We start from the raw sequence: 27,224 nt of genomic DNA, 5'->3' as shown, positions 1-27,224 counted from the left end.
GTTCATACTGAAATCTCCAGTGTATTAGATATAAGCTTCTTGCTTGAATCTATTTTTAATATAGATTAAGTAATTTCATCTTAAAAATGAATAGGTATAACTGTGGGTATAATTATATATGTTATATACTAACAGTAAGTTTGTATACTGTAAAGTGTAAACTTTTTGGATTGGTCTGAATTTAAAAAAAGTTATAGCTATAACTCCATTTCGTCTACAATATGTAGTGAACGTCATCGTCAAATAAATGTAATAATGATAAAATAAAATTAAAAATACAAAAAATCTTTTTCGTTCTACAAATTAGGTGTTATTTTAATGGCTTCAATGATGATAATCCTTTAGATTTCGTTTTGGTAAGCAATTATATTATATCTTTGATATGGCCAGCGCAGACAGCTGACTTTTCTCCGTGGCGGATAAAAAAGTACGATCCGCGAACAAAAACTCCTCCGCGAATTTACCGCAAACTCAACGCACACGGCAGCGTGCAGAGAAAAGCACGTTATGGAAGAATATTGAGAGATTATAACACGGCTAAAGTCCGCCGTGTACGTTGCTTCGCCTAGTCACACGTTTTCTTTTGTTTTCGGGTACTCCTCCATACTTTTGTCCGGTCCGCTGTCGCTTGTCCGCGGTTATTCGGGGGTCTTTTTGTACACAGTACTTTTAATCCCTCGTTTGCGTTTCTCGATACAGTTGCAAGAGATCTATTTTAAAAAATCCACGGACTAAAATCCCTCGTCTGCACAGGCCAATAATCTTACCTTTTTGTCAATTACAAACAAAATTATTTAAACGTGATTTTTTGACCCTTTTCAATATTTACGCAAGGCTTTTTCGCTCTGTCATTAAAATATATTAATTTGGTATATTAATTGCTTTACAAAAGTTTTGTAATATTAATAATACATGTGTACGTAATATTTAATTTTCCCTATTCATAATTATTCCAACTTTAATGATTAAAATACTGACAACCCAGCTCTATTCTGTAGTCTATTCTTCACTTTTGACTCTACATTCACGTTCAGCCAATAATATGAGTAGTTTTCGATGTGTGCGTGAAAACTAGTATTGATGTAAACACTAAACATTCTCTTGTCAATTGTCATTTGGTTACAGAGCGTTTCGAAGAGTGTATGGAAATCTTTGCAGGCGCTTCTGGTCATGTAAACAGCTGATACGTTATATTTCTTTGTGCTAGTGATAGTGTTTAATTTAAATTCTAGTGCGATACCTTTATGAAATTATTTTTCTAATTCGAACATTCTTTGTTATGAGTGGAAGGCGTTCTCGTAATTACAAAATACAAAAGATTTAACATCAACAATACAGCTAAGAGCTTCAACGTAAGTAAATGAACATAATATTATTGTATGTTATGAAACAAAGCTTAGATTGCTCATTATTTAATAGGTTTTATTTTATAATATTATTATATTCATTTGATTAAAAACTTTAGTTATCAATACTTACACATACATTATGTCGAGATTTTCTTGTTTGATTTATAATTTATATTTTACTCTAACAGTGAGTATAAAATTTAGAATCACAATTTTACTACCTCTTTGATCATAATTACATACATACTACCTACCTATGATTTATGAATACATATTTTATATTTAATTAGTTACATATTTGGAAATTGCATGCGTACGTACATATTCGGATGTAGGTATGGTTTTTAGATTATAGGTACATAGTTAAAACAAATGTTTTTTTTTTGTATGAGTAAAATGTACCTATAGTACCATTAAGTACCATTAACCATAGTAAAGTAAGTCCTAAACTTTCCAAAGTGAAAAATTGCCTATAAATAATTTGTATGGTTCATGAACCTTTTTTGTACATACTAACTACGATTTCGCTATCGATTTCGACCCTGACCCAGTTTCTACACTTCCTAAAATAATTATTAGGTAAATATATGTATAATCTGTTACCTAACAAAACGATGTTTCTATTGAGTGCGGATGTATTTATTCAATGTTCGTGCTTTATGGGTATCTGTATGAGTCAAACGTGGGCAAAACATTCATGTAAAAAAATCAGATTCAACTTGAAATTTTGATTATGCAAAAGATAAAGTTAAATAGGTAAATCACCGAAAATTATATTTCCTTTGTTGCGCCTAAAATTCTCAACTTGTAGCCAGCCTTTGTCTAGGACCAACTAAGCAAAGCATAGACAATATAAATTTCCCGGGTTAATAAACGCAAAAGCTTTTCTTTCCTACCTATATACCTATTACCTATATAAGTCGTAGTTGACTTACTCTAAACAAAGCAACACGTGCGTCTAATAACCAGTATTTATCGGAAGACTAACTTTGACCACCAAGGTCTTTGTAAATCTTATATCTACAAAGACTGCGATACTAGGATGCGTCACAGATTAACGAGGAAATTCATTTTATGTACCTACTTACGTATTTTATTATTATTTAAAACTTATTAACTTAATTTGCCATATTTATCGAATTCCCTTTCCAAATCTTCTTTTTTGATTCATTCAACTAGACCGCCCTCGTACACGCGAGTTCCTCCCGAGCTCGTTGTGTTTTATTCTAAAACTAGCGACCCACCCCGGCTTCGCACGGGTGCAATGCTGATACTAAATACACTACAGAAAAACTGTGAACGTTGTATATAAAAACATAGCGGCCCGCTCCTATAAAATAGATAGCCGGCCGGCCGGCCGGTACCGCCGCAAACGCTACGTCCCGCAATTTTTAAATCTGTAATATCTTCGAAAATATTCACTTAAATCATACGGTGTAAAGGGCCATATAGATCTATATTAAATGAACAATGTATTCAAGGTATTTAATTGGTTAAGGATTAATGCTGTATTGGTTAAAATCGCTTCGAAAATTAGCCATTATTTGTCGTAAAAAGTAAATGACAAAAAAGAGTTATTGTGGGTTATCCATAAGAGATATAGACCGGACTCTCAGTGGAGTTTCGTTTGCAAAAATCGCGGACCTAAATCTGACTTCTGATATATATTGTATAGATCCCAGACATCCTATAGACAGATGTTGCCAACCAGTTTTGTGGTCCCCCTGCCCGCACCCCGGTAATTAAATATGGCATACAAAGAAAAAAATAAAAATTTCCAAAACATGCCGTGTGGGGTATCAAATGAAAGAGATTATTGAGTAGATCACGAATATATAGCAAACTATATACATTTCTTACACTTTCTCTAAGATTTTTTAGAAAATTTACGAAAATGGTCCATTTTTGAGTTAACTTTAAACCACTATAGAGTGAAAACTCATGAATATATTTTTTAAATTATTATTTTAAATAATTAACAATAGTCCATTGCTTACGATTCATTATTTCGTACAGTGAAATAGTTGCATGGGGGAGTAGGGGGGAGCATTCAAAGATGGCGAGTATATTTTCAAGTTCATATAGTATATAGTTATTTTCATCAAATCCACCACATAGCTCACTTATATTATATTACGAACTATTGAATCATAAACAATGGACTATTGTTAATTATTTAAAATAATAATTTAAAAAATATATTCATGAGTTTTCAATCTATAGTGGTTTAAAGTTAACTCAAAAATGGACCATTTTCGTAAATTTTCTAAAAAATCTTAGAGAAAGTGTAAGAAATGTATATAGTATGCTATATATTCGTGATCTACTCAATAAGCTCTTTCATTTGATACCCCACACGACATGTTTTGGAAATTTTTATTTTTTTCTTTGTATGCCATATTTAGTTACCGGGGTGCGGGCAGGGGGACCACAAAACTGGTTGGCAACATCTGTCTATAAGATGTCTGGGACCTATACAATATATATCAGAAGTCAGATTTAGGTCCGCTATTTTTGCAAACGAACATCTCCTTGGAGCCTGCTCTAATAGACATATACCATCGCGGACTTTTCTGTAGATGTATAATCATAGAAATCTAAATAACAAGACACTAGAAGTCGTAAGCGTGCGTGACCTTGTCGCCACTCAGGTGATTTGCACATCACCAGTGCATTCGTCACTGTTCAGTTGCTCTGGAGACCTATGAGTTTATACATGGTGTGTTTCAGCAATTCCCATTGCGGAAATTCTTCCACAAGTTGTAATTATACTTATAAAGGAATAATATTTCATCGGAAAATATTTTTTTTTAGAAATAATGCCGTTTTTCCTTAAAATTATAGAATATTTACAAGTATTACGAGTGTCACCATAGTAATCGAAATAACAATGAATGACACAGTCGACCATTCTTATTATCACGTTTTTTCGTATTGGAGCAAAAAGTCTCATATACTTAGGGATGTTATTCTAAAATAAACCGTAAATTCGTGCGTTAGGATACATATTCAAAAGCTTAATTTAATAGATAAGTTAGTTTTCACTAAAATCAAGCTGTCCAATAAAAGGCATAGTTTACTTGTGTGTACTGTTTAGCTTTCGGTTTGAATGTGTTGATTTTGGCGACAGCGGTTTTCATACGAATTATGACATTATAGCACTTCTATGTGTCTTGTTATTTAGATTTCTATGTGTATAATACTTAGTACATTATTTTGATAAAACTCGTAGGGTTCAGCCTGCGTTTGCAATGTAAGCGGAAAAAATGTAATTTTTTACGACATCACATTAGAAACCTCAAAAATAACAGTACTTCTCCACTATTTAATGGATGTTATTATACATATAAACCTTCCTCTTGAATCACTCTATCTATTAAAAAAAACCGCATCAAAATCCGTTGCGTAGTTTCAAAGATTTAAGCGTACAAAGGGACATAGGGACATAGGGACAGGGAAAGCGACTTTGTTTTATACTATGTAGTGATAGTGAAGTGATACATAGGTACCTAGGTCCTAGGTACTTAATAAATAAATATTATGAATCCCAAGCGACAATAATAATATGCGTTTTATTTAGGTACTAGCTTTCCGCCTGCGGCTTCGCCCGCGTTTTCAAAAAAAACCCGCATAGTTCCCGTTCCCGTGGGATTTCCGGGATAAAACCTAGCCTATGTCACTCAGAAATGATGTAGCTTTCCAACAGTGAAAGAATTTTTCAAATCTGCCAAGTAGTTTCGGAGCCTATTCAATTCATACAAACAAACAAACAAACAAAAAATCAAACCTTTCCTCTTTATAATATTTGTATAGATATATGTACATATATTTTTTTTATAAAAAGTAACTAGGTAGGTCATACCTTAATATCTTCTGAATACGAGATATAGAATAAAAAAAGAAGAGATATACTTTATAAAACCTATAAATGCTTAATTTAAATGGCACTACAGCTACGCTATATTGTCTTAAAAGGTAAAATAGGTACGTTGAATTCGTGCACGAAATAGTACTAATATCGCTCTCTATTAAGAATTCTTCGAAAGCTTTAAATAACTAATTCTCATATTTTCACAAAAGTGTACACTGTAGACGTGTTTATTGGCTATAAAACAATGAAATTTATACCAAATGCGCGTGAGTGAAGCTCGTTTTTATTTTGTTTAATAGCAAGAAATCCTCTACAGAATATGTACCTACCTACCTAGTACATACTATTTTTTGTAAATATTTAATATATTTGTTACAACTAACTACGCAGTAGCGACACCACAGTCGTAATACATGAGTAAATATCGTAACAATAGCAGTAATGACTTACAAATTGTGATTTTTAATGGTTAGAAGCGAAGGACAGGATAATTTTGTCACGCCCGTGCTTCGCAATAAGCACGTGTTATTGTTTTGTTTTGCAATGGTAGTAGGTATCTAGATTCTACATGTATTTTTTATCGAGTTACCTTGAATAGATATCTTATCATTTTAAAATGACTTAATGTTTATTTTTAAAAGTCCTAATAAATAGGTCAAATATTAATTATATACTTACTAGGTACCTAACAGGAGAAAAATAATAAAATTTTGATTACAATAAATTATTCGTTCGTCTCCTAGAAATATTAGTGGAGTAAGTAATATATAATGCCGCCACGAAATGTCTAATAGTTAGGAATAGTCTGGCGCCCCCACTGTCGAGACGGGGTGTTATTACTCTTCGTCTATCCATTTTAATACCTTTAATGAATACAAGCTGTTTCCCGCGACTGTGCTTAGATTAAGAAGTATTTTATGGTATGGTATAAATGGCTTCAATTTTGGCCCTGAAAATAATGAATGTCCTACATATTTATGATTTGTAATCTATGCACCAAATCGTGTTTAATTTGGATTTGAATCCTTTTAGCTTGAACCGAAAAGCTTCCGAATGTTTGAAAGAGAATATTTCAAAGAAAACACGTCTCAACGGTAACTTAGCTGTATAATTAATTCTTCATGTAGAAGGAAGTTATAATTATAGTTTTATTTATCGATTACACGTAGAAATTGCGAAACACAAAATACTTGAGGAAATGTTTCAATAAACTTGATAGACGTGTAATGAACTCAAACGAGCGATTAACTTCTAATCCGCTCAACTTGTCAACTAACAATAAAAAGCTCTTAAGCCGGGTATCCACTTAGGTTCGCCGTGGATTGAGAACACTGTGCGCTCCGCGAACGTGAACGTGTACAGTGTACACACTTACTGCTGCAACATCAGTGCTCCTGTCGGAGCGCTAAATTCCGCGCTCCGGTCTCCAGTCGACACACCACAGACGGTCGGTGCAAACATGCCGCCTCGAGAATTAGTAGGAAGTGCAGTTTATATTTTGATACATTATATTGTGATGGAATACAAACGACCTCCTCAATTTTGGCAAGCTAATATGTATAAGGGAAGAAGAAATAATGAAATAATGCATATATTCATCATTTCATCGGACCACTCCATGTTCGCGAACTTAACAAACACACGCTCGCGTCCACGAACAAACTGCGCTCCCCTTTGAGTTCGCGCAAAAAACCGCTTCCGGAGCGCTCCGCCGTGCTCCGATCGTGCTCCAGTCGCGCTCCGCGATCACGACGTATCCATTATGTTTGGTTTGCGGAGCGGGCGCGTTCGCAAACCACGGCGAACCTAAGTGGATACCCGGCTTTATTCATACAACTATTGAAGAAGTTCATTCCTATTTCATTTTATTTGATCCCGTATTAACTTCTTGGCAGTAGGTACTTGAAAAGGTTTCTACTATAGTCAATAGCCGTAATATTTTCTTGCGTTTGATTTTACGTGAGTATTAGAAATTAAAGCCTTTTTATCGCATTTTAAACGCGATTTATTTATTCATTATATTATTCTACCCAACTTTTCGAGCACTTAGAGCGAGCGTGATCACAGAAAAACTACCCGTTTTTATAATTTATAAACGATAGTAATTCTATATTCTTATATGCTTTCTTGATTACAGAATTCATTATCTTTTATAAATCAGATGATAATAATTAGTCATAACAATTAATGCTATCCTACTTTCCACCCTCTTATCTTGTCCGAGTCGTCATTTCTTGGTACACCTCCCTAATTGGAGTGCCATTTGAGGACGCCGGTCAGACTCGTTCCACATTAAATAATTATTGTGTTTATATAACTTTATGGTTTACACATAGAGCTTGCATAGATAATAATCATTTACTTCTTTATATACGCCTTAGTGCTGATACATTTTCCTGTGGCCAAAGTTCCTAGCAAGAGGAGTCAATAATATTAATAAAAAGCACATAAATGAAATATAATAAAGATCGATCATAAAACTATTACTAAGCAAAATTTGTAAAATGAATCCTGCACTTAATATAACAGGAGAAGTTTATAGAATAAACTAAATCCTTTTGTCGCTTTACATTATTAATATGTATGAATTATAAATTGGCTTGCATCGGTCAAATTCAGACGTAAATACACAATGGATAGAAGAATATCTTTAACCCAAGGTCCTTAGAGCGCGGTGGCGAAAGATTAAGATCACTGATGAATTATAACTGCACATTGTTCCTAACAAACGAGGGCTGTGTGCATTTATGTAGATACCCGCGTGTTGTCTTGCAATAAGGTTTCTCTTGGGCAATCATAAATTTTATGTTAGTTTGTTTATTAACTGCCGGTTTTGCTTTCTAGTACGTGTCTTGGACTTAGGTGAAGAAGAAGTAATTTTGCAGTGCGAGGATATTTTATTTTTAATAAGCCTCAATGTCTTTGATAAAATCTAGAGTAAATGATAATGTATCTTACTGTCTACCGGAAAATCTAATTACAATATAAAATTTGGTTTTTAGTTTTTACATTTTATAACTTTTGAAGAATTGTTTTGAAGAATTGTTAGGATTGACCTCTATTTTACGAAGGTTCTTTTTTGTAATTAAAACAATAATTTATATGTGCAAGTATGTAATGTGTAACTGCGATATTTAGAGCGCCAAGTATTACAAAATAATTCCACTGAAACCTAATGAGTCCAGCAATTTATATTTTTCGGCTGTCAAACATAAAACTAAGAAATATAGTTATTCGTAGAGCTCAAAGAATGACGAAATTTTTACGTATTTGGGTCATGTACCTATTCCAGTGTGCGACCTATAGCCTCGACATTGAAAATAACATAATTGTCTAATAACTTATAGAGGTCACCTTCACTTAGAGACAAGGACTTATAAGAACATAATTAGTATTAAATTCCCCTAGTACAATCAAAACGGGCTGGCCTTGAATGGTCACGACTTTATTGGGCAACCCTTCTAATCAGCCCCGTTGTTTTGCAACTGATCGATAGACTGCTGTTTTGATATCGGGATACAGAAAAGTTAAAAGTTAAATAAGTCACGGGAATTTGCAATTGCAGGTATGCGTGTCAATATAGCTCTTTTTCTCAAATGTAGCCACATAAAGAAGAAGAAGTAATAGAAAAATCAACCCAATAAAGAACTTTTTAATCCTAAAAAATGAAGGTAGTCTCTTTCAATAATAACCTATAATACGTATAGATATTGCGCTACATTAAATGCGTAAAGAAACATAAAGCTAAATTGATTTAAACGCATTAAAAGCATAGAAGGTCAATACTCGAAAATCACACTCAAGATTTATTTGAATTTAATTGCTTGTATAACATACAAAAATCAAGGTTCTGCTCTGAATATTATGATAATTTTATTATTCGACTCGTCTTGATTATGTTTCACGAATATTTTGCAACATGTATTGCAGAATAATCAATGAACACGTGGCATAAAATTTTACGGTATTGCATTTATATCTGCAATATCTGAAACTCTGTAATTAGTAAAGTCATTTTCTACAGACCGTCTCATTATTGAGAAATGTCGATTGTCACCGCAATGATCATTAGCGTCTATTACCAAACTAGTAAATTGCAATGTAGTAAAATGTCCGGTTTTTTTATAATTGCAAAACACACAACAATAATAAAATTAGCCATATCATAAATTGTAAGATGGATATCGTTTCGACACGCATCCGCATGAATGCATTTATTAGTGGCTTGGAACCGCGTACAATATTAAATATCGATTATTGTTCCGATAACGCGATTGTTTATGGATAATTATTCCACATCAAATAATTATTAAAACTTTCTCTAACGGCTTTTTATACAAAAAAATATTTCTCCTAAAGGTTAAGGACATAAAATACCGAGTTAGGAAATGCGACCCGAATATGTCACATTTACTAGTCGCATAGCCATAAACCTAGTTATTTTATTGATCTTTGACACTGGCTGGCATTTCCTGAATGTCGATGTAGTTCAACTTGCAGTTAGATCTGATATTCATTCATGAAATGTCACATTTTATGCCCATAAAGCAGAATAAAATGCCCATAAAGTAGTTGTCTACTGAAAACACAGACTAGACGGCTCTACGTAAATATATACTTTCCCTACTATTGTACTAAAGAAGCTTTCGTTTCTATTGTCAGCAGGTTCAAAATGCCGTCGCTCTTAGAAGCACTCGAGAGGAAGTACGGGGCTAAGGGCGAGGTGAACCCCTCAATAGATGACATGCCCGTAGCTATTTTTGTGCCCAAGCGTTCACCGAGACTAAGTGTGCCTACACTTCTGGTCCTGAACGATTGTGATATAGATTGTGCTGGAGATGCAACGGTCTTAGCGGATAAGTGCGCAGATGTAGTGGAGCTTGATCTCGCCAACAATAAGCTCACCGATTGGAAAGAGGTATGTTTTCAGACGGAACATATTTACCTTGAGTCCCATTCATACAAGTTCAATGCTCTTAATTGTTTCGATCGGCAATAACAATGGAAGTTTTAAATTTTTTAGTGAATGATATGTACGCTGCTTTTTGTACTTATTGTCTTTTTAATTGAATCTTCACTGTTGTTGTATTATTGTAAAGGTTGAAATAATCAATTTTTAGGTATTTGCGATACTAGAGCAGACACCGAGAGTGAGATTCTTGAATTTAAGCTTCAATCGGCTTACTGCACAACTTCAGGCCGCTCAATCTCTTCACTCGCGTTGGGACAGTTTAAGCAACCTTGTCCTGAACTCTACTTATGTTGGATGGCCCAGTGTACTCGGTCTACTTAAAGCTCTACCAGCTCTGGATGAGCTGCATTTGAGTCTCAATGAGTATTCGTACGTGGATCTCAGTGGAAAGGAAGTGAATGAGAAGGACCGGTGCGAAGAGTGCTCTCGTCTAAGGTGCGAACAGACAGAACCTGTTCATGAACAGCTAAAGAAGCTACACTTTTCTGGCAACCCGATAAGCAGCTGGGGTGAGATATCGAAACTCGGCTACGCCTTTCCCAACTTGGAAACCCTATTAGTGAACGATTGTCACATTACAACCCTGGAGCCTGATCCGTGTGAGAAATGTGACGATAGTAATGGAAATAAGAAAAGTCACGATGCCTTTTCGTAAGTATTCACTCAGAGTTTGGTATTCAATGTCATTCGTTGATAAGTAAGCACGCAATGAATAGACATTGACCCACTGAACTTGTAAATCAGATCATTGTATTTGAAGTTCGACTTATCGAATATATTTATCATTCTAGACGACTTCGGTTCCTGAATCTGAATAATACTGGATTAGCAACATGGGATGAAGTGGATCGACTTGCTCAGTTTCCGGCTTTAAGAAGTTTAAGAGTGCAGGTAAGAGCTTTAGTTTGTATAATTTTCTAGAACAAAAATATCACTTTATAATTTTTTCTCATAATTTCAAAATTATTGACGAAGCCAGTCCATTTCCAGTTTTCTTTAAAATATATTTATCAGTATTCCTGTAAATAATACAATTCCTTGCATGCTAATTAACTGCAACAAACATGCAAACTGTAATTATTCGACTATCTATAAATAACAGCACAGCACCTAGCAATAGAGATCCCACGATCAGTATATCATTACCAGCTGCATATTTGATTACACACGCCAATCAGTGTTACATCACGATAACGCTCCCGATTTAAAACGACCTGCCTTTCAAAGTGGACGACTGAGCGCAGAGCCATTTGTTTTATTCGTATAACCCAAGGGAGCCCGGGATCACATGCGGGTGAAGGTCTTCCCATTTTAGTGTTGGCCTAGTTAGTGCCAGCATTTGCGTAATCTTGACGGAGTAACCCCGAACATTGAAAAATTTCGACATTATACGATCGGAAAATCGTAGTTTATTGCGTTTCGTTTCTAATTGCTTTTAGTTTTCTTTGGATTTAACCTTGACACGATATTGTAACATCCTAAATCTAAATTTACTACGCTTCCGTTCCCAGTATATTTTGTCGGGAGTTGTTTTACACAGACACAATAAACCGAAACAGGTTAACTTGTTTTCAATTGGACCTGACCTAAACTTGTTAACCTTGAGTACGCGGAAACTTTTTATAGGTTTCGTTAATGCATACAGCGACTGAGTCCAATATTTAAAAAGTACAAGGAAAATGCGTATTTGAATATAGTATCTACGCCCTTAAGACTTATCTTACCCTATCTCTCTTTCATGCTAATCTAATATATTTCCTATGCTATGTGATTAAAGTCTATGTTCTTCTAATGACCGTCGCGCTGTGAAAATGTGAAAGTGTAGGCTCGCGTTTGTTTTAATCTGTACGCTCTGAATACGCAGTTGTGTGATGTCACATTGATGTAACGTTAGGAAATGATAATAGCCTTTGCATCGGCGATGAGGCTTATCAAATTAATGCGTCTTCATTTGGACTTTAGAGTACGACGTAATTGCTAACTCGTGCTTTATCTATGGTATAAACAATGTTTTATGTTATTTGTCATTGTGCAGTGCAGTTTATGTTATTCCATGTTAGATTAAATCACAAATGAACGAAATGTTGACTCAAGAAAAGCCCAGTCAAGCCTTATACATGCGCAACTACCCCCATAAACATAAGTTGTAGTTAGAGTACAAACAGAGATTTACTATGGGTATATATGTACTATATTCATATTTCAATACTAGTCCATTGTTACTATGTTTCTTACATCGTAACACAACACTAGATATATTATAGCTGATGACTCACGGACTGTTGCATCGTATGCAATTGCAACTCGTTTATACATAGCAACGACGAACAAAATCTAACACTTCATTTATTATTTTCCGCGTTTGCTCATTGTGTAATATTTTATTTATTTTACCTCTTTTTAATTGCTGTTTGATCGATCGGTCTACTAATGCGTTAATAACGAAATTCTTGGCTGGTTGTTAATTGTTACATAATTACATTTTTAGAATCTACACAAGTAAAAACAATAAAAAATCTACCATTCACACATTATACTAAATAACTATAAAAATATGCAAAACATTGTAAATGCGCAGCAAAACCTTTTTTAACACGTAAAATCAAACACAAAATAAACATCTACCTACTTACCTACCTATTTTTTTAGGTGTATTAATTTCCATAATAGATAACATTATACCTAATGCGCAATACACGAACACAATAGTCCTTTGAGAATCATCTAATTAAGTATACTGCGTAAAACATTGGTCGTAAAATAATGTTTATTACTTTCAAACTAAAAACATTATGACAACGCGAAGATCCGTCCTTCTACGAACCTTGATATTTTATCCATTCTCTTGCTCATGGCTAGTGCAGTTAAAATTTATATGCAGCGTATGAATAACACAGTACGTTTACATTTAAACGGGGACAGCTTTATCCGTGATTAACACGTAAGTTAGATTAACTGCAAGCTCTAATCAACATAATTTGTAGCTTAATTTAAGCAAGTTACGGTTTGCTGTTCAAGATATACTTTATTATTTCTTTTGTTTCAAAGCTTAATATTTAGGTTACATGAAATATTGTACAATACTAATTTTATTATAACCACGTCCTAAGAAAAACACTGCATAATTCAACAAGAAAAGAACGACATAAATAATAAATTGCACACATGAACTTACTACCATAAAGCTAAGTTTTGTAAGAGCCATAGGGAACGGTATATTACAAAACTCCAGCTGAAGATGGTTTCTTTCTTAGACATTGTCTGTATTTACGCTTCCATACTCTTGGGATTACTTTTCAGCTACAGCGACGACCTGCTAAAAGGTCACAGCACGTAATATGTCGGGCGTTGTTCGATGTAGCTTTTTAAAATTTTTACATTTATAATTTAGTTGCTGTCGCTGATGTTAACGAAATGTTTTGCAATGTTATTATATTATTAAAAATTTACAAATATAAATTATACATTCCAATAAAATTTAAAGATAGAGTAGGTAAGTAGGTATGTCTTATTTTACCACCTCCCTTCTTAACGAATTTCTAACTCCCTAAATAAAAATTATTGTTTGCTCAGACAATATTTCTCGTAAAATTTGAAATCCAAAAGCAGTTCACAATTAAGATTTCAAAATAAATGGAAGCAAACTTCAATGGCTTCATTTCAGTCATAAAACGGTTGCCTCTAAGTGGCTACCTTGATTGGCAATCTGCGCTCTGGATTATGTTTACTCAAGTTATTTAAAGATCTATCGTAAAATGTAATAATCCGTAATGTAAGCAAACATTTGCTTTTCGAATTATGCAAATCACAAACAATTTTACAACTATTATCATACCATTATCTATGGTAAGTTAAAGTTTATGTTGTGATTTTATGATGTTTTGTAAGCCATGTTACATCATATCTACATAAAATATGTATCTTCACAGTATCGATAAATGAGATTGTGCAATTATTCATGCAATCATGCCTCTCTCGACTCTCCTTATTACGAGTTTACTTGAAAGAAATGTCTCTTTACTTAGGAAACCCGTCAAAATTATGTAGAAACTAGAAAGGTACCTAAGGTACTCATTGATGGTACGCCGACGCGCGACGCCTGTTGAAAGCTCAACCCTTTACATAATTTGGTGGTATTGTGTCGTTACACATTGTGTTCTTTGTTTTAAACCGGAAAATTTTCTGCTGCGAGAAAAGTTTTTCAATATTATTCCACGCAGTGCCGGTTTCAAGAGGGCCCACAGTTTAGAAAGACCTCGGAAGTCGGAATTGAGCTTTGCAAATACATTGAAAAGTGCTGAAAGCTGCATTAATATTATTTAGTCTTTGAGTGTTGGATGGTGAGCACTGAGCTGTTTATGTCTATCCCTGCAAGTAGGTACTTTGAAGTTTAATACTATAATAAAATTCACGTACAGCTTTTTAATAATTTAATTATTGAAGTGAAACTTCTTTATCGGGGTTGGAAAAAAATTTAGTGTAACATTTTTTCGTTACGCGTGACATTTTTCCGTTACGCGCCATCTTTTTCATAAGAAAACGAATCACGCGTGGTAGGGATATACCACGCGTGATTCGACGTATTTCTGTAAAGTTGAATACAGTAAATTATTTTTTGAAAAATAAGGTCATAAAGAAGTTTCACTTCTTACGTGTATACACTAGTACACGCACACATTTTTCATTAAAGAATCATCTAACGGGATTTTTTTCAAAATGAAAGTGAATCATAAGCCCGAAGAAAGGTGAACTGTCATACAAAATCTGATACGGCCTAATACGGCTTTATATAAGTTCCACGAACCAAGTTAAAAATTTTCATTATTCTACCGGCCAATAAAATCGGTGTTCAGTAATTATTATGCCCCTTTGACACATGAGGCACACCGAAATTGTGCACTCAAACGCATTATCCGTTACAGTTTATTCCTTTATGAACTTTTATTGGATGATTATCATACTTCGGACAATAACCAGTTGATATGAATCACGGCATCCAACGGTCGACCTGCGCCCACGCAAAACGTGTACCTGCCTTCAAATATTGTATGCAAGTGTCATTGCCTTTAGATGATTTTGTTTTTCAAGTTTGTTTTTTGTAAACTACCTTTATAAATTTACATTTGGAACATACGTCAATTAGCATTTTTGGTTTGTTGGGTTCATGTTGAGAAATTGAAGTGGTTAACGAAATAATTTCAGGGTATAATTATTGTAAATTAGTTTTTATTTTGTAAAGTTCTATAGAGTTGTTTTAGTTAATTTGTTATTGAAACTTTCAAAATTATACGCTAAATTGCAATTCCATTGGTTATTAACTCGATTCGTAAAACGACTTTTTGACGAAGTAATTTTTAAATTGAATCGCTTATGAAACTTGTCTATTGTACGGGGTGTGCACGTGTTTATTATACGCATAATGCAGTAAACGGTGACCCAGATACCCCTTCTGTAAGTACATTACAAGACAGGACGTTTTGCATTACATATTCACCTTTGTCCCACTGACACGATATGGATTAGGCACATTCACTATATGCTCAATCAAGTGTGGAAATTTTAAAAGTATGTGGGTAGTTTTAACACATTATTTTACGGGTAGTTTGCACTTTGCAGTGTTGTATTATGGCTTAAAATGTGTTCAATATGTTTGCTGCCGCTCTCTTTTCTAACAGTCTGTAATAGACATATGTAATTACTAATTATCAAAACGAGATCTTGTTGAAATATTTGAAAACCTTTCATAGCTCGAAACTTTGTTCAGAAATTTCTTCAGCATCGTCTATTTCGTGGGTCGCCATGAGAAATAGTAGTTAGTAATTTAATATTTTACTCAATGTCATTAAAATTAGACGCAGAACTGTACCGTTATGTTTTCAAAGTCACATTCTTTCAAAGTACAGTAAATCCACTTTCATTATGAAACATAAAGAGCTAAGCATTCATTAACAAGTTGCTCCTTTGTTTGCGTGAACTTTATCAGCTGTGCTCCGTCGAAACTGAATAGCTGAAATATAGAGCGTAGAAAGAAACGAGTTTACGAAACGAGCGTAGAAACCTTGGTACGGATGGATATGTATTCTAATTTAATTAATTATAAATAAAACCTAACTTCCGCAGAACTTGCGTCTTTTTTAACATATCACTAAGCACGTACCTAATAAAAACTTGAATAACTAATTACTATACGTTGAAGTGGTTATTTACCAACGTGTTGAAAACTTATTTATTGTATCTATTTTTTTATTACGTAAGTCACACTAATATATAAAATATGTTTTGTATATGTTCGTATTATCTACCTATAAATTACCTGGTTGAAGTTTGGAATGTCGTACCTATGTTAGAACGAGTTAGATAGGTAAACAATGGCTGCTGTTTGGCGCATGTGAAACGTGTACACATAAACAAACGAAACCACTAGAGCGTTTCTAATTTAAATTTATAAAGCACGAGGTTACAGTTGGCGCGAAATCGATACTGCAATTAATGATTCAGAACGGACCCGTTACGGCTTGGAACGGGGAAAAAAACGAAATTGAACTTGCATTTCCCGCCATTTCACGGGCAGGGGATTATGTGCATTGTGCATTTTCCTGGTTGGAGAAATGCAGGTGCTTGGTATTCCCGCGTTTCGTTAATTAAATCGGTCAGCGTATCCACCCGGCCGTTTACAGAGAGTATTGACTGTCCGATGTCCCATACCACAGCCCATATGGAGACTAGAATGCAACTTGTAAACAAAATTAAAATATTGTGTTGCTAAAAATAAAATTAACAGATGGAAGAATTTGGATGTTTTTATCTTCAAAACAGTCACTGCAGATTATTATTACCTAATGTTAGTATAGGTTATTCTGGTTAATGAATGACTGGATTCACGTCTACAAAAATAGGTATACATTTAAACGTTATTTTATTTATTAGTTTTTTTTTATCCTTATGCATCATATTAACATTGAAATAACTTAAGTTTTTGCGAAGCCTGTCCTTCAATTAAACACGCGGTAATCGCAAATTGAAATTCCTATTTCTGATGCAAAATGCGCACATGGATCGTTGGATTGGTTCCGCGTTCCGCTTTCGGACAAAACGAGCTTTAAATCTATTGCATTACTTACTTGATATAAAATAATTATAGTGTGTGTCATAATAGAATCTATGACGTATTTCCCTGATATCCATATTTCTTGTAAGGTAAACTGGGTTAAGTAATTTAACAAGAACTTTTCTTTTGTGTGCGTATTTGTATAAACAATACTATCACACTATTGCACCTTTCATAGATCTTGTGGTCAAAGAAAGTTGATAAATAAATGAGAGAAATGAGCTTTACATGTCGGTGTTATATAGTTTGTCTAACAAATACATTATTCAATTTAGTTGAAGTCTATTAATAACGGATGTGTACCTCATTGGTGTGAATCAGACACGGATGTTTTGAACCGTGGGTGCCATATCGTGTGGTCTTAATTGCTAAATTGACAGGGTAGAGCATTAGAAGTAGAGCACGTAAAATAAGGCATTTTATTGTACGTATAGGGCTTAAACAAACTAGGCTAGTTATTGATCCTCATAAGAAGAAGCCTATGTATTTCAAACATTGCATTACTACATACCATTAGGTGGAGGTTCAGTCAAAGGCCTGGCGACTTAGTATAAAAAAATAAAATATTATGGTCCCTTTTATGTTAGATTCCTGCTCTTATCGCATGTACTGAATTGATTAAGAATATGGTGTGTTGACGATAGAAAAACGTAAAAAATACATCTAGTCTCACACATGAATATATTTTGTGGCATGAGTTCAGTAGATGGAGCAATATTTGATTTCGAAATCTTTCTGAACACGTGCAAGACAGATATGAATTTATCTCTAAACTATTCACCATTTCAAATGTTTTTATTTTTAATTTTACACTGATTTACTCTTGGACAGTTTCGAAATACGTGAGACATATTTTTCCTATTAGACGTGAGACATATTACTTTAGTTTAGGTATAACAATAGTCAGTAATCAATTAAAAAATAAAACTGCTTTAAAAACTGTGGTTGTAGACGGCAGACGCTACTTATTGAAATATTAATAAATCCTTCAAACTTGAATTAACAATTTACAATCACATTGTCTGGGCTCTGCATTAAGATTTATTTGTTCATCTCGCATAGCCTTATAGGTCACATCTGAGCGAAATAAAAAATCCAATTGAAGTAACTATTTAAATCGACGAATGATGATATCATCTCCATATACTGAAGCGAACAAATAATGCCTAGGAAGCAAAAACTTGAAACCTATAACTTATTAAATTGTTAATCCAAGCTATAAAAAGATCTTCCCTAAGTATATAGAAAGTGACCAGTACAACCTTGAGATATTAAAAGTAGGTATTCAATGAGTGTGCGACGGTTATTTTAAAGTATAATTCGTGGAACATACATGGACATGATTCCAGTAGTCGTGACTCTTTAATTCAGTGGGCACGATCTTTGATGACACCTGTTTTAGTGCCCTTATTCACTTGCATAAAGTTCCTTTACGATGCATACGTTCCTATAGGCTATAGGATTAATATTTGGGTAGTAAATCATAATATAATTTATTTATATCGATATGAATATGCGTATCAAATTCTAACGGTATAGTTCCGACTTGAAGATTAATGAATTGACACTGATTCATAGGATAAACAACGATCATACTTACGCATATAATACCTACGTTAATTATAACAGCAGTGATCTTGATGCTTTCTTTTCCATATTTGACTGTTTATTATTCTTAACCTTTATAAGTCGTTGGTTGATGAATATATTTAGCAGCCAACTATACCGATTGCGTTTTATAATATACCTAGGTTAATGTTCTAAATTAACTACACCCTCTACGCAATAACTAATTACTAGCTCTGCGAAGTTCTAAACAATTTTACCTCAAATTCTAATCTCAATTATGAACTATTTCGCAGAGAAATTGACTTACCTAGTTGCTAACGTCACAGTTTCCAATTTGAATGGTATAAAGGAATCTTGGATGTATTTTATTGGCTAACTTCGACGCTCACAGGTTTTAAATCTTATGTATTATTGTTTCCAGGGCTGGCCGCTATGGGAGCGCGTGGAATCTACAGAACACGAACGGCGTCTCCTGCTAGTGGCCCGTCTCCCTCACGTGAGAACATTGAACGGAGGCGGTGCGGTGCCGCCGGAGGAACGTGACTCGGCCGAGAGGGCCTTCATTAGATACTATATGGAGAAACCGGAGGCTGATCGGCCTGATCGGTAAGTGTTAAATAGCTTTTGTTTCGCCATGTGTGTATATTTATTGTTTACGTTATTATTAGTGTCCGACCGAAACTGGTTTCCAGGCCGAAACCGAAACCGAAACCGAATGTTCGGCCGTGGCTTCAGTTTCGGCCGAAACCGAAACCGAAACCGAAACTCACGTGGTCAAGTATGAAATTTCTAAAAATACTGATTTTGGTGCATTTTACCTATTATTTTGCCCTAATTAGGGCATGAAATGAAAATACAGTATGTTAAATTTGTTGTAATCATTTATTTGATATAAAATAAAAAAAATAATATTTTTAAAATATTAATAATAACAATTTTTATTTTTATTATTTTTTCAAATTAAGTTCTCAGTAAAATCAGTCATCTAAATCAAATCAGTAATTGTTACTTTTTCTTTAAATACTAAGTTTTGGTATTTTAAGATCTTTCTCTTTATTAAAGAGTCTTTAATACTTTGGATTGGTATTTGTACTTAGAAGAATAATCATTAATCAGTCTCTTTTAGGTACCTCTTATATAAAAATAATAATTATTAATTACTATTACACCCAGTTCCAATCTCAACATAGATAATCAAAAATTGTTTCCACCAGCGTGGGTCAACCAACGCTTTGACAGCGTCCGTCAACTTGCGAAATAAGTTTCGGTTTCGGCAAAAGTTTCGGCCGATTTTGGCCGAAACCGAAACTGCGGCCGAAACTTGATTTTTGGCCGAAACTCGGCCGAAACCGAAACCGAAACCGAAAGTTCGGTCGGACACTAGTTATTATGCGCTGCTTCTCAAGTTCTCATGCAATTTTTCAGGGTTTATTGATTTATGAAAAAGTAGCCAGTTAAGTAACTTTATCAGAGTTATTTTTTGTCTATTCAAATAATGTAGGATAATGAATTTAAGAAATATGTAAGTATCTATTTCGACTTGATCGTTTGAGAATATGTTAAAATCAATAAAAATTAGTAAAGATCTGTGTAGTGTGTACAGTCCATTTGTGGAACACAAATTCAGTTTCAAGAAACTAGATATCACATCTAATATTATGCTTTCAATTATCACCTAGAAAAACGACTTTGCGATGAATCAATTATGTATTACATATTTGATTGCTCTATAGTTTTGATAGAAGCATCAAAACATACGATGGATTAACGATTATTACATCAAAGGGTTCATAACATAAAAATATCAAACGTCTCCACCAGCTTTTAAAAATAACATATTCCTGAAATCCACGATGCCTGAAGTATTCTTCAACATGTAGAAGATATTTAAAAAATTCCCTGTTGTTATGAAACGTTCACAAAATATAAAGTTGTAAACACGATTTCTATAGGAACGTAGGTATAATTAGTTGTTTACTGATTTCATATTAAGGTCGATGCCTTATTGGCTATTGTAGGCGGTATTGCGAAATATGTGTCGGATAGGCGCATTATTGGAGTTTAGCTATTTTTATCTATTTTTTTGTTTCCAAGTATTTCGAAATGAGGATTCGTGTATAATTTTATGGATACTCTCGTAACATTCGCCTATGACATACTTTGCTCAATTTAGAATAGGATTTCAATGTCGAATAAAGTTGAAATAAATTTATTGTATAGGTACCATGTCTAGGTAGGTAATTCTATGACGGCTAACTAAATGAAATTATTGGTACAGTAGGTAAGTGAGCTTCGTAGAACGACAATCTTTTTCCAAATGATGGCGGCATTGTATGAATTCGCTCATATGACAGCCTATACTATAATGCATCTTATATGCAAACCAATACACTTTTGGACCTTATTCTCATATATTTAATTAGTATATTTTTGCTATCGTACACTGGGCGTGCAAGACAAAGAAATACACTGGTCACTATTGGCCTATAAATTTCCTTTGACAATACATAACAAAATAAATAATATGTACTAACTAAATTACAATTAACATTACATTATACAGTTACTTGAAGCGTGCATAGTATGTAAAGTTTGGGCTTTTTTAATTTTCAGTAGTTGGTACCTATATATTGTTATAGTATATATTTTGACTGACCGGTTGGCTTAGTTGGTAGTAACCCTGCATTCCAAGCCAGAGGTCGTGGGTTCGATTCCCACCCGGGGCAAATATTTCTGTGATGAACATAGGTGTTTGCTCTGTGTCTGGGTGTTGATTATCTGTATAAGTATTTATTTAAAATTGTATGTGGATGAAGGTTTCCATAACACAAGCGAAAGCTTAGTATGGGTTCAGATCATGCCGTCTGTTTTTTTAATGTGTTAATAATTGTCCTGAAATATTTATTTATTTATTATATCATTATCAAACAGTTATTGGGAGTTAGTAGGCGTGCACGGCAAGCTTGACCCGCTGGTATCTGTGGACCTGAGGCCCGAGAAGCGAGTGCAAATCACCTTTACGTGTGGGGACACCAGCGAAGTGAGGACCGTCGATGTTTACAGGTTTGTATTACATTTGTTGTTTAACTTTTTCTTACGTCATAGCAATACCGTCAGGTCAATACAGGTGCTGTACCGGCCTTTTTGTAAATCAATGATTTTGATTTTTTTCTTTACATCTAGCAACTTTGGAATGATATACAGCTATATCTAGTATATTTAGTCTATGTCGTGTTTTTGTTTTATAGTCTATGACCTAAATTATGAAAAGCGGGAACTCCTTCGAGGTTTGGTTCAGCCTGATTATAAAAATTGTTTACTTTTCCGCCTCCGCCAGTTCTTTCGAATACCAAGTCATCAGTCATTACTGTGTAGTTTAAATAGGATTTCTTTGTGTTTGCATAAATATCTTCTTAAATATTTTTTTGTTTCCGAATTATGGTGTCCGTTCAATTAAAAGCATGTAACCTTAGCCTAAATTCATATTTTATTTATTCGCTACATTATTTTTATCTGTACTCAACTCTTCAAATTTCTAGGACGGTATCGGACTTGAAGTCTCGTCTAGAGCGGCTGGCGGGATTCCCAGCCTCCAAGATGAGACTTTTCTATGTGGACCAAGAACTGAGGGACACGCAGGTACAGATTATTTTATACTATACTATTGCCTCTAAAAATATATTCAAGTTTTATTATCTACCAATTTTTTTTGTTTTGTTCAAACATCAATAACTGCTTATATCTTAAAATATGACCTTCAGGCTCATAATAAGATGAATTTTAAAAATAAATACTCAGGACCTGTTTCATCGCTTTCTTTTAGTCTATGATAGCCTGTTTGACACTTTTTAAACGTAAATTGTCATACATTTTAACTGAAAGACATACCGAACGTATTCCCACGCTATGAAACTGGTCCTAAATGTTGTATGCATACTAAATTAAAACTAGGCTTTTCAGGGTCCCGAAGAAATGAAATATCCAACGAAGCAGCTGTACTCTTACAACATTCGCTCCGGCGACGAAATTATAATCGATTCCAAGTTGAAACACTCGATATCTGCTAACTCGACTGCGTGAGAACTTTAGTTACCGATTCTTGACCGAAGGAGGGAAGTTTACAAGGGATTTTAATTACACAGATAACAAATATGGTTGTCAAAATATACCTGCAATGAAAATTAGGATTATCCTGTAAAATATGCGTAAAAGTGGTTTTTCGATTGTCAAAGTGACGTTTCACGCATATGAACCCTTACGTTTTGTTTCACTCATATACGCAATTTTTTTTATGTAAAACTATTTTTTCTTATAATAATGGAGTTGACTTCCTTCTCTAACGGTCTAAGAATATTTAAAGTTTGCGGTAACATCACTTTTATATCTAAAACGTTTGCGTAGTTCATAAATTAAAGGCATAATAAATAATAATGTATGATCAAATAGGTATGACTAAGAGAAATGTTCAGAGTTTCAGACTGGTTAAATTGTATTTGCTCTTTAATATTTGGCACTGAAAATAATTTTATGAGTATTTTATTATTAAAATATTAAGTACCAATAAAACAATACAAAGCTTTTACAACGTAATTGGCCGATAAATATAGTGCCAACTGCCAAGAATTGTTTTCATGGAGATTTTTCAAATCGCTGCAATAATTTATTTAACAAAAAAAAATATAATTTATGTTTGAGCTAACATTTTGGCGTTTAAATATCCGACATTTCAATTAAATTCCAAATTACATTAGTGCCAAAATTATTATTTTTAATTCAACTTGCCTGTTTCGATTATATACTTTTACAAAATTTGCTATACCTGAGTAGGTATATTAAAAAAGAATTTTTATATCTTTCTATTGCGTATGTTTAAATTCTAGTCTGATTCTTCTATTCTAACAATTTGTAGGTCCAAGTATGAAAAGATTTATTAATTTCAATTTTTATGTTTAACATTTTAACTATTTGTATACCTACGTTTTAACTATGAAAACTTCCTTAGCAATGATGCAATCGATAGATGACAAACATTTTAGAAATCTTATACTTAAGTAAAATAAGCAATTGTTGTACCTATTAACAACTTTATTTTAGTTAAACCTATGTAATAAATATTGTAGTAACATTATTAGTAACGGCTCTCGTTTATTGTGTACCTTTTAATTAAAATGAAATTACGTGTCGTCACAAATAATAATTTAATGTTAAGTTTTTTTTACGAGTTTGCCAAGCTTAGCTTGTTTTTATTTAGTTTATTGCACAATTTTACATCTCCAACATTTTGTTTTTTGCAATAAAATCTGTGATATTATAGTTAAATTACAGGATCAGGTAAATTTAAAAATTATGACGTACGTGAAGTAGGTACGTAAATTAGTGTCAAAGTGTGATTTGTCCAGGCGCTAAGAGCAATAAAATTTGCTAATAAGGGCGAGAATACATGAATGAAGTACTATTTTCTGTCAAGTGTTACTGAATTGAAAGTGTTATTACACTTGAATTGAATTATTCTTGATTTCCAAATGCTAGAAAGTAAAATTTATTGCCATTCTAGTTTACATCCTAATCAGTATGGAAGGATCGTAGAGTGAGAATGAACCATAGAGGAGGCACTAAAATGACAAGGAATGCGTGAGAGAAATACACTTATGACTATAAAGCTAAGAGCAAGAGAGACAGAAACATTGTTTTTTGTTTCTCTCATGTTATGCGATTTCTTTTGTTGGGGACAAAGGCAGTTTGTCCCAAACAAGCGGCTACAGTCCATTGTTTTGCTAGTTTTCTGTTTTTTCTCGCTGTTAAGTGACTTCAAAGTTTAATAAACGTTGACAGTGATCTGTTTTAATCCGACTTTAAGTGAAAATATGGTGCGTTGTAGTGTGATTGGTTGTAAAAATCGGCCGGAACGAAGATTACCAAATATTACCTTTCACACGTAAGTAAACTTATTTGAAGTATATTGTTTTATAGAACTGGATATAGTTGATACATTTTCATTAACTCTAATGTGAAATTATCTACAAATATATAATATTTTCATCGAAATAGACGTAAACATTTTTTTGTGTTATCCGACTAAATTACGAAGTGTTCTTGTTGTTCAGGACGCCATTTGTTTTTACGTAGTTTCAAATTTATGGTATAATCATGTGATTAACATTAGGGATACCAGTACAGGGTAAAATTTTCCCCAAAATCGTGAAATGTTTTTTTAATATTAAATGTTAATGTTTGTGTAAAGTTTGTTACACGGTTCGGTTTTCCGGTTCAGCTTTCCTCATTTGCATTGGTTTAAGTATTTTTTTTTTCAATGTCGGTTTTTTTGTATATTCCAGGTTACGATGCACATCATAACGCTGAAGACTGCGAAGCTGGCCCTTCCACACGAGCTGCAGCTGCCACTGAAGGCAGCGAGGACCCTGCCCCGTCAGGAGAGGCGGTGTTGGAGTAAAATCCGGAAGGCCACCCCCCGCGCCTTCCTCACCGAGGTGCGGCGCGCCTTTATAAGAACGAACGAGCGGCGGAGTCGTCCATTTTCGTCTGCTACTCGCGCGCACATTATCGCGGACCCTCTGCCCATTTATTTCTACCGTCATTTTGCTGTTCATTTTCAAATAAATGTATTTCGTTTAATTTACTTTTAATTTGAACTATTTCCAGTACGTTTTTATTAGACTACATTTACGGCTGTATCTTCTAATTGCGTTGACATAGAAATTTGATTTTATTACTGCTTAAAGGTATAATAGACCTAAGTTTTTGATGTGAATATCAATTATTGAATACCTACATTACATTTGCGTTCATGAGTAAAGGGGTTATAAGATTAATTTTTTTTTTTATATAATGTAATAAAAAATTCATGTTTTTCGTAATTATTCCCGTATCTGTTTTATAAGATATTATTCTGTCTTCTGATTCAAATTCAATTTGAATCTGAATCAGAAGAAATAGCAATTAAAACCGCATATTCTGAAACTAGCAACTACTTGCAAGGGAATCACAACCTACAAGGTACTCCCCACGTCCTATAGCACAGACAAAGAAAAAATTGCTACAAGCAACATTTAAAGATACAACATAATAAAACAATTAGGTTTGTTCGAAGCCCTCGGTGCGCGAGTCCGACTCGCACTTGACCTTTTTTGTCCTAATTTTACTGTATTTTCTATTATTATTTACCATTGATTGAAATGATATCTAAACTTTAGCCTTGTTTTTTTATAAAAAATATATGAACTGGGATATTTCGATATTTGTGGTTAATTGCGAGAAGTGTAAAAGCAAAAGTTGTAATAAATATTTTAAATACCTACAACTTTACCATTAAACTTTATTCCGCAGTTATAGTTTTTTTAATCCCGATCTCAGATCGATCGTAAATAACTTTTCCTCTAATTTTTGTTACCTATATTCTCTTCCGTTTGAAATTGATTTCATTGTTCTATAATATTACTTTTATGTTTCAAAAGTTAATAAAAAATCATGTTGAACAATATTACTTTGTTAATTTCAAAAGTTAATATTAAATTAGTGGTCCACTTAGGTCGTGCACATGGCCCAGGGGGGGGCATGGCCCATGACCCCCATGACCCCCCCCCCTGGATCCGCGCTTGTACCGGCCGGCCGCCCGGCTATATATTTTATACCCGTGCGAAGCCGGAGCGGGCCGCTATGTTTTTATATACAACGTTCACAGTTTTTCTGTAGTGTATTTACTATTTAGTATCAGCATTGCACCCGTGCGAAGCCGGGGCGGGTCGCTAGTTAAGTTAATAAATAACAAAATCTTTTCAAATCTGTCTTTTTCTTCATAAACCTATCTTACAAAAAAATACCCAAACATTTATAGATATTTTGCCAGTTTTTCGGATAAAAAGTTTTTGTAATAGTTGGCAACATTGACGTAAGGATTCGCCATCTCGTTCGGGTATACGCCGATGTCGTCTCTAGTACATTCTCCCTCTACGGGAAGGATGCATTTTTGACATAATGTATTCTCGCCTTATAGCATATGAAAGCTTAACAGTGATACTAACTGCCATTTTAAAATTTAAATATACAAGTGTATGATAATATACAAACTAACATGTACCATTTCGGATGCTTGAGAATTTACATATTATTTTTAATGCGTTTTAACTTGCCCTAATTTTTTTTAGTATCTGATTTAATAGCTTTAGTCTGTACCTGCCACATGAAATAAGTTAAAATATAGTTTTATGGCAGTATTATGTGACACAGTCTTATGTTTATTTTAAAATGTTTTATTAGTAGTCATAATAGACAAATAAATGGAATGAATGAATCATTATTGTTTTATTTAATATCACATTAAAATAATTCCTAATCAAG

The 27,224-nt window shown here is 33.8% G+C and overlaps 2 protein-coding genes and 1 long non-coding RNA gene across 6 annotated transcripts in view; 2 read left to right on the top strand and 1 right to left on the bottom strand.

Moving 5' to 3' along the window:
* The window catches only part of LOC149486965 (uncharacterized), a 216,898-nt gene extending 214,202 nt beyond the window's left edge, over positions 1-2,696 (top strand). Inside the window, exon 3 of the transcript XR_016315823.1 lies at positions 2,586-2,696. The gene's annotated coding sequence lies outside the window, so the exon portion shown is untranslated. The remainder of the gene's footprint in view (positions 1-2,585) is intronic.
* LOC149486958 (uncharacterized) overlaps positions 1-27,224 on the bottom strand; it is a 72,776-nt gene that overhangs the window by 2,019 nt on the left and 43,533 nt on the right. The window lies entirely within an intron of this gene.
* mlt (tubulin folding cofactor E like protein mlt) lies at positions 1,093-27,178 on the top strand. 4 transcript variants are annotated; one of them, XR_016315821.1, is made up of 9 exons: positions 1,093-1,352; positions 9,883-10,138; positions 10,341-10,843; positions 10,984-11,083; positions 19,291-19,475; positions 21,801-21,932; positions 22,409-22,508; positions 22,821-24,401; positions 26,823-27,178. XR_016315821.1 is itself a non-coding variant. In XM_089697012.1 (8 exons), the coding sequence occupies exons 2-8, from the start codon at positions 9,893-9,895 to the stop codon at positions 22,947-22,949; spliced, it is 1,395 nt and encodes a 464-aa protein (XP_089553138.1). In that variant the 5' UTR covers positions 1,093-1,352; positions 9,886-9,892; the 3' UTR covers positions 22,950-24,444. The 4 variants fall into 4 exon arrangements, 3 of the variants coding, with proteins under 3 accessions (XP_089553138.1, XP_089553137.1, XP_089553139.1); XM_089697012.1 differs by lacking the exon at positions 26,823-27,178 and having other exon boundaries at positions 9,886-10,138; positions 22,821-24,444; XM_089697011.1 differs by lacking the exon at positions 26,823-27,178 and having other exon boundaries at positions 22,821-24,444.

This window comes from Colias philodice, chromosome 7 (genome assembly GCF_061535455.1).
Source record: "Colias philodice isolate Cphi_HAF_F1 chromosome 7, ilColPhil1 Martin Lab GWU primary, whole genome shotgun sequence".
Taxonomy (NCBI): Eukaryota; Metazoa; Arthropoda; class Insecta; order Lepidoptera; family Pieridae; genus Colias; species Colias philodice.
The sequence above is the reverse complement of the archived record's forward strand: the minus strand, read 5'-3'. Positions and strand labels throughout refer to the sequence as shown.